This window comes from Ciconia boyciana, chromosome 5, assembly GCF_034638445.1.
Source record: "Ciconia boyciana chromosome 5, ASM3463844v1, whole genome shotgun sequence".
NCBI classification, from domain to species: domain Eukaryota; kingdom Metazoa; phylum Chordata; class Aves; order Ciconiiformes; family Ciconiidae; genus Ciconia; species Ciconia boyciana.
The window spans coordinates 83124289-83137739 of record NC_132938.1 but is presented as its reverse complement, the minus strand read 5'-3'; the positions used below and the strand labels follow the sequence as shown (position 1 = coordinate 83137739).

The 13451-nt window shown below is 50.5% G+C and overlaps 1 protein-coding gene across 4 annotated transcripts in view; it reads left to right on the top strand.

Moving 5' to 3' along the window:
• The window catches only part of SHROOM3 (shroom family member 3), a 52142-nt gene that overhangs the window by 24397 nt on the left and 14294 nt on the right, over positions 1-13451 (top strand). For all 4 annotated transcript variants that reach the window (XM_072861170.1, XM_072861169.1, XM_072861168.1 and 1 more), the window contains exons 3-4: positions 5099-5230; positions 8248-11506. In XM_072861170.1, coding sequence (XP_072717271.1) covers positions 5172-5230; positions 8248-11506 — 3318 coding nt within the window. In that variant the 5' untranslated portion in view covers positions 5099-5171. The remainder of the gene's footprint in view (positions 1-5098; positions 5231-8247; positions 11507-13451) is intronic.

Sequence of the window (13451 nt, the reverse complement as noted above, 5' to 3'; positions counted from 1 at the left end):
TGAATGGGCCAGGCCACGGCTATCCCTTCCACCTCCAGCAACCTCCCACACAGCCACCTGGGCCACACGGCTGCTGGGGGAAAGCACATCCACAGGGATTGCGGTTGTCTGCGATGGCACAGAGTGACCGTCTTGGCCTTAGTTCTCTTCTCTATGTCTTCCCATCTTTCTTGGGCACGTTAACACGAGCTGCTGGTCACAACCATCCCTGCAGGTCATGGAGAATGTGTCCCGGTGACCACTGCTCCTGCCTGGATCCACAGGTGGATTCTGCTCCTTGGGGAGAGACGCTTTTCTTGAAAGGCTTTGCTGCCTTTATCTTCAGTGTTCCCCGTCTCTGCTGAGGAGGATTTTTAAGCTTGCTGGGTCAGAGAAAAAATGAGCACAAGGTCAGTGGTAGAAGAATTGTTCACAAATGGTCTCTATTCAGCTATCTCGGATGATGCGTTTGACAGACGTGAGACTGATGAAAACTCCCCGCAAGCTCTGTGGGTATGTTGCAGTAGAAATAGGTCAGTTTATCGGGGCAGTGATGGCTCTGAGTTGCTAATTGATCAGCCACAACATTCCCTCCCTGGCTTTCACTCATTAGCTTTCTAAAAGGCTGAGTTACATCCTGTTATTGTCTGCAAGGATAAAATTCAGTCTGTGTTTCCTAAGAGAAGGTGCTTTGCTTGTGAAATCCTTCTCTTCTAGCTTCAGCAGCTTGCTTTGATACCCTCACGCTATGTCTAACCTGCACAGCAAGTGCATCCCATGATGTGCCCGCGGATCCTGCTCCGTGAAAGACCAGGGTATGGCATGTGAGGGGAGGGAACTGCTTCCTTCCTGCTTCTCGTCCCAATGCAGAAACCGGTCCTATAAATTGGGTGTAATGACAGTCATCCACCTGCAGTTCTTCTTGTCGTGGCAGCAGCGGTCGGTATTGCTGTATTGCCGTGCTCCTCGGCCTCAGCCAAAGTGTGCCACTGGCTGCTGGCAACCCGGAGGCTGCTGTCGGAAACCAGGAGCAGAGGAGTCTACAGGGGTTATTCGAACATCTTTTCCCCTTTCCCCTTTCCCCTTCCCCTTCCCCTTCTTCTGTTTCTTTCTTCTGTTTCTTTCTTCTGTTTCTTTCTTCTGTTTCTTTCTTCTTTTTTCTGTTTCTTTCTTCTTTTTTCTGTTTCTTCTTTTTTCTTTTTCCTCTCCTCTTCTCTCCTTTTTCCAAAACTGCTGTACTTGGAGGTTTAGGAAAAGGGGAACTTTTCTAGGCAAATATAGGAAAAATGAAAATGTCAATTTGAAGAATCTTGGTTGTTTGCTTTGGTTAAAGATGGGTCTTTTTACACAGAAGTATCTTGTGCGCTCTTGGAGGACACTGGGCTGGAGTACATTTGAATTGCAAAGCGCTCAGGTTGTGCATGTACTCTGGCATCGGTGAGGAACTGTATGTAAAGAATGGAAATTAGGCTGCATACATTGTCCTGTATGGTTTTAGTTTGTAACCTTGGGGAAAAGATAAATCAACCTTTCAGTCATACTGTAAAGAAAGCTTCAGATGGCTGTTCTTTAGATGCTGATTCATTTGTGGAGTTAGTGCCAAGGTATCTTTATAAAGTTCCATCACTGTTTTGCATACAAAGCATAAAAATAATCTACAGAGATTACAGAGAAGAACATGCTCAGCTCTTCCTAATAAGAGAGCACTACAGAGCTATTAATGGTAAAGAGCCTCAGAAATGTCAGTATGGTCCTTGCAGCCCAGACTGCATCAAGCCTTTGCTGGACTGCGTTAGAGGAGACTGCTAATATGCCGGTCACATTTCTGTCTGAAAATGCTGTGACTAGTATAGCAACAAGGAGCACCCAGATAACAGCAGCTGGACAAGATTAAAGACTATTCTTTTCCCTTTGGTTCTCCAGTTTACGGTATGAATTTGGCAGTATCTGGTATGTAATGAGTGTTACAGCTGCCGGGGAGCCTATTTAGATGCCAGCATTGCATCAAGGTCCACTGAATTCTCCGGGTATCTTCGCTCCGAGGCATTTGTTGTGATGCCAACCCGACCTGGATGCCCAGGTTATCTGATCACTGGAGGTGTCCATGAGGAACCGGGAGTCTCTTTTCCAGCCTTGGCATTTACAACAGAGGGATCACTTTCTCCATTATCTGAAGTGGAGAATTTTTTAGTAATAAGATTGTCCAGACGCTTTTGCAAGTATGGTACAGGTGCAGCCCTTGAGTAAGTAGTATAAAGGATAAGGGGATGAGGTCGTTTTGTCGTTGTTGTTACCATTATTATTACAGTTCTGCATTTTGAAATCCTACCACCTCCTGGAACAAAGCGTCAGCTGTTGCTCCTGGTTTTGTTGAAGGTAACTGAGCTACACCAAATTTATACCAGTTAAAGATCTAATGATTTATTTGTCTCCCCTCAAGTCAGGAATTAGCTGCTGCATTTGCAAGTTTTATCACTCAGCCAGTTTGTCTGGGGTGAATCAGGATCTGATGTTGCGGGCTTTACAAAAACAGTTCTGCCCCACTTGCCAAAAAGAGTTTAATCTTGCACTGGTTTTTATTGCTTCCTGAAAGTTGTGCTCTGCAGTAAAGCAAGTGTAACCAAAAGCTCTTGTAAAATTGGCAGATTAACCATGCTCAGCTCCCCTTCCATCTGTAACGGGGAGATAGCTGTTCTCCTTTAGACACTGTGGTGTTCACTGTCATATTGCACTCCAGTTCCAGTCCTTTTCCCTAATTAGGCAATAAGAATTATAAACTAAGCTTAAGGAGGTAAGGTGAAGCAAGGTGCTATTTTCAGGTGTTACAGAAGGCTGAAGCTAGGAAATTCTTGGCGTTCCCTGAACGCCCACACACAGGCGCTGGGAGCATTGGCTGTGCCTTTCTTTTACAACCTCAGAGCTCCATCTCAAGGAGAGTCTTTTGGTCAGTTCCATGGGGACTGGATCTTGCCCTCTGTTCTCTGCCTTTCGGTGCACGCGTGCGCACACAGACCCTCCATACTTCCATCCTGCCACCTCCTTGGAGATCACCTGCGTGAGTCTGCAACATGAGCTGGAGATCATGTGTACCGCAGCGCTTCCTCTCTTGGCTTAAGCTCGGCTAAGATTTGGTTACCCTTAATCCACGTTTCCAGGATCAGGTAGGTGTGGAAACAATGCAAGGTTATCCCGCACTGAGCTGGTACGGCATGTCTTCTGACTTAAATTCACAGCTTCGCTCTCCATGTGTTGTATTATTACAAGGATATCGACCAAAAGGGTTTAAAATACCAAAGATTGGCTACACAGCTCCCTTGCAGCTTTTTACGGATCAAATCAAGGGATAATGTGCTTTGCTTGTTATCATTCAGTGTGCTTTTCCAAGCAAAAATTAATGCTGGGGAAGTAGTACTTACTACTCGAAAGTACAAAGAGAATCTTTAAATGTCTGCAAAGGAAAAGGCAAGAATGCGGGTTATTCTTAATAAACAGTTTTGTCAACTTCCCATCCGGCAGTGTTCAACTTCCTTGTTTCTCTGGGCAAGGAGCTTAACAAAAGATCTCTGTTTTAAACACACCTACACACGTAATGGTAAAACGGTGCTCGGTTCAGCTCGCCCTCTGTAAACCTCCAGTTCAGCTTTCCTTAAGACAATCCTGTCACAACAAATGTTAAAAGGAAAAGAATGTCCCTTTTTCTTTCTTCTTTTAGCTGATGATGAGAGAATGATCTGTGCTTCTGAAATCTCTATGGAAAACCCCCTGGTGAAATGGTTCTATCTCTCACTTTCTGCCAAAGCTTTTCCATGTCGTAGAACATCAGCCAATGCCAATGTTAACTTGTGCTAGTGAAGGATCCGACACTAACAATCATTTTTTACTTTGTACATTTGCCTGTATCGTTTCTTTTCACAATCTTAGGCGGTACTAGGAGAGTCCTCTTTCGGTGTCTGGTTTACATCTGCAGAGAGCATTTTAATCTGTTTACTGACTTATTCAGGACATGCTGTACTGTGAAGTTTTCAGTGAGACAAAGACTTTAAAGATGTGTCATACCCTCCTCTTGCATTTATGCTGTATAGGTAGTCGAGGCGGTCCTGCAGGCTGTCACATTTGGGACTTCAGTGGTACACAGGTGCAGCGCAACTCCTCGTTCTCACAGGAGGAGTTAGAAACCGTGGAGATGAGTGCTGGAGCAGGGGGAGAGATCCTCCATGGAAATCAGAGGGAGGATTAAGGACAAGCCCAAAGGCTGGGACGAAGGAGTCTGTGTGGCATGTTCAGGGTACTTGATCGCTAATCCCCTGCTTTGACTTTCCATTGCACCATTATGTGCTTTAAATAAGGTTGTTGGTGTTTTTTTTTCTCCTAAGAGCTGATGGAGGCCTTCCTTAGCCTCGGTGACTGAAGCAACCCAAGGCCAGCCCTGCTGTGCCTGGGGACACACCCAGGCTCACACGCTGCAGGGGGACAGCTGGCCGGCTGCAAAGCCTGGGGGACACGAAGGACGCACATTGCTGGCACTTGGTTGTCATGTCTCTTCCTGCATTTTTATCAGCACTGAGGAGAGATCAAAACAGCATTGTGCGGGCTTCCACCCCCTCATGGTATTTGATTCTTTAGATGACTTTGCCAGCCATCACTTAAAAATGAAGGGAACCTTTTGAGAAAAGCGCTCCTTCAGCATACGTAAGAATCACATGCGGCCGCCCTGCTTGGTGCATCGTGTGGGAGTCCACACGCAGCCCAGCCTGTAAACTGATCCCTGTGAACAGGCCCCCAGGCTCATCCCCGAGGGGCAAGGCTTCTGGCTGGGAGGTAGAGGGGGAGCCCCCGCGTATTCAGTGATAACCCACTTGTCTGCCCATGCCTGTTGCCTTGCAAATATGAGGGGGAGCGTGTCGTGTGAATGTCAGGAATGGTGCATGATTACTGCTTGATTCGCTTAGAAGAGAAGCGAATAGAAGAGAGAGAACAGGAGGAAGGGACAAGCACATAGCAGTGAAACAGAAGTGAGCACGAGCAATTTTAAATGTGGCTGTTGGTGTTACTTCACATTCATCTTCCTTGGAAGAGCTGGCCTGTTGCTTATGTGCAAAATGCTTCTGCTTTTACCTAGGCGGAGTGACACTCCAGGCCGACCTCACTCCTGGCATTCAACCAAACTTGCGGAGAACCAACCCGATCCCAGCATGATGCAAATATCTCAGGGTACGCTTAGCACCCCTTGGCATCAGTCCTACCACTCCAGGTAAGCACTGCACAGCTGTGGTCCTGTGCTGCATAGGCAGAGATGCAAATCAGTGTGCATTTTTCATTTCGTATCATTTGCTCTGTTTTGACATATCTCCCACGGGTGTAGAAATCAGGTTTCCAAGCTAGCATGCCTCTGAACTAGTTCCCCAGTCCTATGTCCTTCCTTGTTTCCACGGTCATGCTGGCTTCAGGGAGGCTCTGCCTCATGCCCAAGGATGTGTCTTGATGGTACTGACTACAAGATCAGGGCCTAAATCTAGAGCACAGGAGTGAAGGAAAGGGACAAAAGATGCAGTGGAAAAATGTTACCAGTTGCCTCCATACAGCTGGACAGGTTTACAAACAGCCAGGGTTAGGATTAGTTAGGAAGGCTTCGGTTCCTGTTTGGTTACCCAGATAAAGTGGCCATGTTTTCCTCCTTTAAGTGCTCTGTGAGGTGATTAACAGCTAGAAAATTATTTCCTTTAAAAGTCCCCCTTCCTACCAAGATGGGAGCTCACTGTCAGGACGTTAATGCAGCTTTCTGTGGATCTGGATGCAGGAGCTGGAGTCCTGCTCTGCATCCTGCAGACTGCCCCCGTGTAGAAACGCAGCATGGTTGTTTCCCCAGCAAAGGAAAAGAAATCCAAAGTCAAAATTAGCCTATTAAAAAAAAGGAAGAAAAAGGTGTAGGTAGCAGGGCAACTGTGCCCATCAGCATAACTGAGCCGCTCTCAGGACTAGCCAAGAGTGGTGCTTCACCGATGATGCTCCCAGGGTGAGAAGTTCAGCGAGGGTTTTCCTGGTTTTGGCATTCGCTTTCTGCAGGGGTCAGCTTTATCGTAACTGTATGTGCACGGCTGTTTCTCTAAGAAGTTAGCGCCGTGGTTTATCAGTCCCCAAAAGACTAAACTAATAACCTTAGTGCTGCTAAAAGAAGGTGGTATGATGCGCCTCTGGTTTTGACCGTGGCCGAGGCAGACTGGAAGCAGTGATGGCTGTCCCAGCAAGCTGGGGCTGTTATGTGAGGCCACGCAGCGTGGTGAGAATGGGGAGGAGAGCTGCCTAGGGCAGACATACCCCTCAGCGACCCTGAGCAGCCCCAAAAGGTTCTTGGTGGTAAGCCCTGGGGAGCTTGAGGGGGGACAAATTTAAATTCTGCCCTTGGAGGATTTTCCCTGGAAAGGCAGGAGGGTTTCAGGAGCAGACAACTCTCCTTGTAGCCACTGGACTACAGGAGTTTCTTCTACAGGCGAGACTGAGCCTTGGCAGAGGGGAGAAAAAAGAAAACAGAGCATTAAAAAAAGTGAGGACATGGCTGCAGAAAAAAAAATGTATGGTTGTCTCTGGCCTTCAGCACAGCTTATGCTGTAGCATATTCATTTCCCACCAAGGGGCTTTGCTTCCCAGCCACAGCTCCTGGCAGAGCCTTTGGCAGCGTGGCTCTGTCTCCTGAGTTCTTGAAGAGGAGCATGGGGAACATCTAGTGGCCAGCTGGCCAGGGCTGCGCTGGGCATTGCCAGGGAGATATTTATTTTAAACTAAAATAGAGTGGTGCATTTAAATGAGTAAGCCATCTTTATCCTGAGATTTGCCATATCTCCTTCTGCCTGTCTCTGTGTTCCTCTGCATCTCTCTGCAGAGCTGCTGCTTTTTCCCCTCGCAGGCAGACTTCCTTCTGCCTTTCCTCATCCTTAGCAGCCTTCTCTCCCCTGTCTGTCCTTTGGGCTTGTGGGTGTTAATCCAGCAGGGTGGAAGTGACTGCGGCTGGGTTATGATCTGGAGCAAGCTTTAGGCTCTTCAGCAGACACTTGGTAGGGAGGGGGCTGTTACCAAATGCACCTGCTGCCTCCTTGATTCCCAGGGTTGCTGTGCATCCCCAGCTCCCCCGCTGCATGGAGCAGGTTTGGTTTTGTTATGCCAGTGGAGCAAAGCACGCAGAAATGGAGCTTGCCTTTCCATGTGCCAGTTGAGGCTGCAGCTTGCACCCTGACAAAGTCAGGCTCCTCTCCATTCCTGCTTCCAGCTCTGCGCCTTGCCTTGCCACCCTTCACGTGGGACAGCAGTCTTTCCTTTCCTGGTGCTTTCCTGTGGCTCTGCCAGGGCAGCGCATGTAGCTGCACAGGGAACTAGAGAAAGCAGTATTAAGGGAGGGGAGCTGAGAATAGGGGGAAGGAAAGTGAAATTCTCAGGCTACACTCCCCAATCCTCAGTGTATTTGCTTGAGTCTGGGAGGAGAGATTAGCCAGGGGATGCTCTGCATAAATTTGTGATATCCCCATGTGAGGTGTAAAAAGAACTGTGGCCAGCACAAGGAGCTCCCTTCCCACTGACAGAAAGATCTCTGAATGTCCTTTTTTTGAACACATCTCTGGCAGCCACAAGTCCTCTTTGGACACACGAGCAGGTGCCGAGGTGTACCTGCACCTGCTGAGCTACAGGAGGAGGTGGCTGTGAAGACTTCCTGGGGCATCCTCCAACTGCTTCTATTGTTGCACCCCCACTTGCCTCCACACACAAACACATGCATCTCTTCTCTGTCTTGTCAGTTAAGTTTTCTCGCAGCAAACAAACTATCCTTGGGACAGCTGAATTTCCAGGAAGCCTGCCAGGGCATAGCCTTCATCTCCATAAAAAGAAATGAAATGGGAAAAAAAGAAAGAGATTAGATTCCCCCCAGAACGCCTCTCATGCTCCTCTCCTCCTCCTCGGTGGCGTCGGCGCCCATTCAGCTTTCCAAGTGCTTTGGATATGTTTGATGGGTGGGGTTGATCCTCTGGCTCCAGAGATGCACTGTTTTTCTGTCTGCATTTCCCTTCCACCCTTCTGTGGTAAATAAGAGCCATGTGTTGCAATGTCAAGCAGTTCCTCTTTGTGAACTGGGATGACTGCAAACAGGGGATGGAGTAAGGCCCAAATATGGGTTTTCATCTGCACTTCTCAAAACTAAACATCTTGCTTCTGAGCTCACTTATAAGTTGTGCCTCTCCTCTGCTGACAGTGGGTTTTTACTCTTCTCTCGCTCTTCCCCAGCTCCTCAACCAGCGATCTCTCTGGCTATGAGCATGGCTATCTGAGGAGAAGTCCTGATCAGTACAGTTCCCGGGGCAGCATGGAGAGCTTGGACCACTCCTCCCCTGGCTACCACCCTTGTCACCTGTCCCCAGCCAAATCCACCAACAGCATCGACCAGCTATCCCACCTCCACAGCAAGAGAGACTCTGCCTACAGCTCCTTCTCCACCAACTCTAGCATCCCCGAGTATCCCGCTCCTCCATTCAGCAAGGAGCACTCCTGCTCCATGGACAGCATGCAGTCCCGAGGCGGCCTGCAGGAGGGGATGAGGCAAGCTGACATCAGGTACGTCAAGACAGTCTACAATGCCCAGCGAGGGATCTCTGAGGAGTATGAGGTGAAGTCCTCCGCCTTGCTTCCGAGCTGCGAGGCCCGGGCTTTGCTGGACAGTCGCAGCCAGAGCAGGCTCCACGGCTTCAGCCGGCACAATGCAGCTCCCTCCTGGGCGCAGCCAGGCCAGGGCTCCTCAGACAGCAAGAGCCAGCCCCCGAAGGGACCTCCCTTGCCTCCCACTCGCAGCGACAGCTACGCAGCCATCAGGCATCACGAGAGGCCCAGCTTATGTGCTGGCCTTGATCTGAACAAGCCTGGTCGAACCCAGCCAAAAGGGTCCTGGCCTTCGCTTGTCAGCACCCTATCCCAGGGGGCGCCGCTGAAAACCCTCTTTGGAGAAGGGCATCTGCACACTGTGGTGGAGAAGAGCCCAGAGAGCAGCCCCGCCGTGAAGCCCAAGCAGAGCTATTCCCAGCCAGCCCAGCCGGGGCAGCCCCTGCTGCCTACTGGTGTCTACCCAGTACCTTCCCCAGAGCCGCACTATGCCCAGGTGCCCCAGCCTTCTGCAAGCAATAATGGGACGCTTTATCCAGCTCTGGCCAAAGAAAGTGGGTACTCTCCACCTCTTGCAGTCTCTTACAACAAGGCCGTAGCCAGCAGCGCCCCGGGCTTTGATGAGAATGGAAACCAAAGCACTACAAACAGATCAACCATCTTCTACCAGCCCCCAGCAGCTGAGAGAAAGCACGATGCTGCAGCAAAACTTCTCCAGCAAAAACCTCCTAGCACAGCAGGCCCAGAAGTCTGCCTGACCACGCCGAGAAAGGAGGAGTTGTTACCCCCTTACAAGGTAGCACACAGCAACCGAGAGACTGCAAGTACTGCACAGGCCTCCAAACACAATTTTCAAGCCCCGCAGCCTCAGCCAAGGGAAGCCAGTGAGAGAAAAACCCATTACCAGCCCGAAGAGGACTGGACGGCTGAATCCCAGGAGGACAAAAATGGCAATGCACAGATAAACGAGAGAAATGCTGCTGCTCACCACCAGTGGGGTCACAGCAAGGCCAAGCAGTATGGCTTCTCCTCCTTGCAGAACATCCCAGAGAGCTCCAGGAGGCAAAGCAGCTCTGAGCTAAAAGACATGCAACCAGGAGAGGGTTACTCCAACACCAAACTGTCCTTCTTGAACAGCAGCAGTAAAGAGGAGAAGGATCACAGGGGACAGGGGCACGAACAGTGGAGTGATGTGCACTCACAGGCCTTTACAAGGCAGGAGGAGGAGGGCACGAGCGTGACTCCATTCCATGCTGCCGAGCCAAAGTGCGAAGACCCCCCTCCTCCACCTCACCCAAAGACCTCTGATTTCGGGAGGAGCCGGCTTAGCTCTAGCAGCACCCAAGGCTTTCCCTACGGCAAACCAGAAGCCGGCAAGCCCCGCTGCTCAGTGCTGGAGAAGGTCAGCAAGTTTGAGCAGCGAGAGCAAAGCACTCACCGTCCCCAGAGCGCTGGCGTTCCCAGTTTTGGCCAGCACTATGGGCCAAGCAGGACGAGCCAGCCCTCCGGCACAAGGTGCTCTCTGCACAGCCTGGAGGACATGCGGAGCAAGCTCCGCGAGCCCGGCCAGCTGCCCAGTGAGCCGGGCAGGGTCTCCAGCCCCTCCATCAGGAACGGGAAGCTGGAAGAGGCTGACTGGCGCCCCGTAGAGCTGCAGATGGCGGCTTCGGCAAAGCAGGCAAGACCCAGTGAATACTACAGCCTGTGTCCTGAAAATGAGGTGCAAATAAGGGCGGTTCAGCTACCGAGAAGTAAAAGCACGTTCCAGCTGGAAGGAGAGCCTGAGAAGGAGCTCCTCTGGAAGGATAATGTCCAGGATGCCCACGGGTCACAGCTGGACACACCATTTAACAGGGCCTACAGGAACAGCATTAAAGATGCTCAGTCCAGGGTGCTGAGGGCCACTTCCTTCCGTCGCATCAGCCCCCCGTTCGGGAGTGCTCCCAAGAGGACAACCCAGAGGCCTGCCTCGGCCCATGTGGGCATGAGGAGCATGGCGGCATCTCCCCACACCCCGAAGGAGAGGCACAGCGTCACGCCAACAGAAGGCAGCCTCTCTGCCCTGGATTACGCCAAGACACAACACATCTTGCGCATCGGGGGCCGAAAGCGGCTGACGGCAGAGCAGAAGAAGCGGTCTTACTCGGAGCCGGAGAAGATGAACGAGGTGGGCATCTCTGATGGGGAGCCATCGCCGTTCTCCTTCCAGAAGAAAGGCATCCATTTTGTCTTCCCAGAGAATACGGTGGCTGACCGGCGTAAGATCTTCGAAAGGGACGGCAAAGCTTCTTCCACAGCTAGCCTCTCCAAGCCGGAGCTCAAGCAACTCCAGCAGAACGCCCTCGCCGACTACATTGAGCGCAAAACAGGGAGACGGCCATCCTCGCAAGACGTCGGACTGCTGAGGGAGCGCTCCCACAGCTCCTACCTACAGGCAGGTGGCCCAGACAGCCAGAGCCTTTCTTCTGCCTCCAGCATGAATTCCCTTCAGGACCAGAACCTTTACCGCCGGAGAGAGTCCATAGAGCGGATATCCAGGACAGGGCGGATATCTTCTACCCTTCCTCCTGGGCTGATGGGCTGCTTCGACATGAGTGGAGATGAGAAGAAAGGGCACCAGGACAGCTCGGTCATGAGCCGACCAAAAACAGAGAGGTGCCGGGATTACAGAGCCAAAACAGAGCTCACCAAAGGCACACAGACAGACCCTCTGGGCATGCAGGGCCAGCCTCGCTACGGGAAGCAGGAGCAGGTCTTTGAAACACCCTCCACCGCCAGGAAATCTGGGAAATCGGTGTCTGTGGAAGACTTGCTCGATAGGTACGACAATCAGACAGTCCCTGTGCATATACGTTCCAGATCGTCTCCCACGGCGGATAAGAAACACCAGGTATGTGGAAACTGGATCGTGCGTGCAGGCAAGCAGGGCTCTATGAAGCAGGGAAAGAGGGGGGATGTCGGAGGACGGGCTGATGTTCAGTCATGGCAATTACTCCATTGGTTAGAGAGAGGTTAAATGCATGTTGAGATAGAGAGTTTATTGCATTTAAATTACCAGGATGCTGTTTTAAATGCTTGCTGTTGGAGTACTGCTTCTGTTCAGCCTTCTTGCTGCTGGGGCTGTTTCAGGGATTTCAGAGACGCTGGGGTTTCAGTGCATATGCTGGTAGCGTGCGTGTGTTCTCGCTGCTCCTGACATCCCATCTGAGGTGTCCCTGTTCTTACCTGCTGGCATCACCGGAGAAGCACGGTCGCCTTTCTGGTGGGGTCTGCCGTTAAGGTGGTGATACGCTGTTGGCTGCTGTTCTGCCTCAGCCCACTTTTCTGGTGCAAAGTAGAGAAGGTTAAAGGCTGCTTGAAATTGCCCTGGCTCCCACTGTGCCTGACAGTGCTGGGAAATGCTCGGCAGAGTTACTGCCAAGTAACCATTATGTTTTGCCTCCAGCCCTGGAGGGAAACATTGCAGAGAAAACTTAGCGGAGACCCTGGCCACTCTTTCCATGTCCCCTGCTTGGCGGTTGGGAACATTGCACTGATGTCACAAATGGGGAATTTGACCGACTCTGATGATGGTAAATAGTAGAAACAGGCTAACTTCTTAAAGAACAACTGCCCAGGCCAGCTCTTCAGCTGGCTGAAATCTCTTCAGACCTATTTAGGTAACTGCAACTGGTCGAGCCGCGTGGATTTACAGCAGTGGTGGGTCTGCTGCCCCATCCCCGTTTCCACACCACGCTCCATTCATCATGGGGAGAGGGAGGAAACAACCAAAATGTGTGGACAGGCTCCTCGCTTCAAATAGTCTGAGTGTTTGGACAGTCTCACATACTTACGGGGCAGCTGAGATCCCAGACATCTCCTTCTACTCTTGCACTTGCTACTGGCCCAGAACAGATTATCTAGGTGCAATGAAGCGGTACTGAGTCAAGTAACGTAGCGGAGGCTCTGGGCAGCGTCTCGGAAACAGGCCAAACCGGGGTGTGGGGCAAGGAGCTGTCCTCCCAAACTCGTTGTGTGCTTCATTCTAAATGTCCTCCCTCGACAGACCTCAGATCCCACGCTACATTTTAAATAGAATTAAAAAAGCAGCTTGTGACTATCAAGTGACTGGAATGCATTTCCATAACCACTGCTGTCTCATCCCATCATCAGTGTTTTTCCACACCAGCCAGGCATCAGGCTCACCTGTGCAATTTTGTCACACTTGCCGATCATGAAGTCTTGCATTCGGTACGAGGACAGTCCTTAAGAAAGTTAGGGTGAAGGCCAAGCTGCGACTCTTTCTCTGCCTCCCGGAACAGTCAGAGCAGCAACAAAAACAGGCATCCAGAAAGAGAAAAAATCACTTAAATGTACTTTAAAATGACAGGTTGGACGATGAGCAGCCCTAGTTCATTTTTACCCAGCCCCCTCTCTTGGGCAGGGGACATACAGGGTGGTTCTTAAGATCTTTATTTCCCCCTTGTTGGCTCATTTTTAATCTTGCATACATTCAGCAGCCAAACCAGAGTTTCTGCCTGTTGGAAGCTGACTCGAGGAAGACGATGAACAGCAGTGCAGACCTGCTCACAGGGTCTTAGTTCAAGTGTAGAAGAGGGGAGAGCCCTTACTGGTGTTTCCCAGAGTGATTTAGCTGTATCCACTTCTGGAATGAGGATTTAGTCCCATAGGCAGCAAGGCACTTGTGAAAATCTTGTTCTTAAACCCTAATTCAAGAAAGCATGTTTGACTTCAAATATATACACCAATCCATAGGCGTCTGTTTGAAAGGGAAGTATATGTTTAAGTGCTCCCTTAATTAGGTTTGTTTCTGATCTGCTTCCAATACAAAAAAC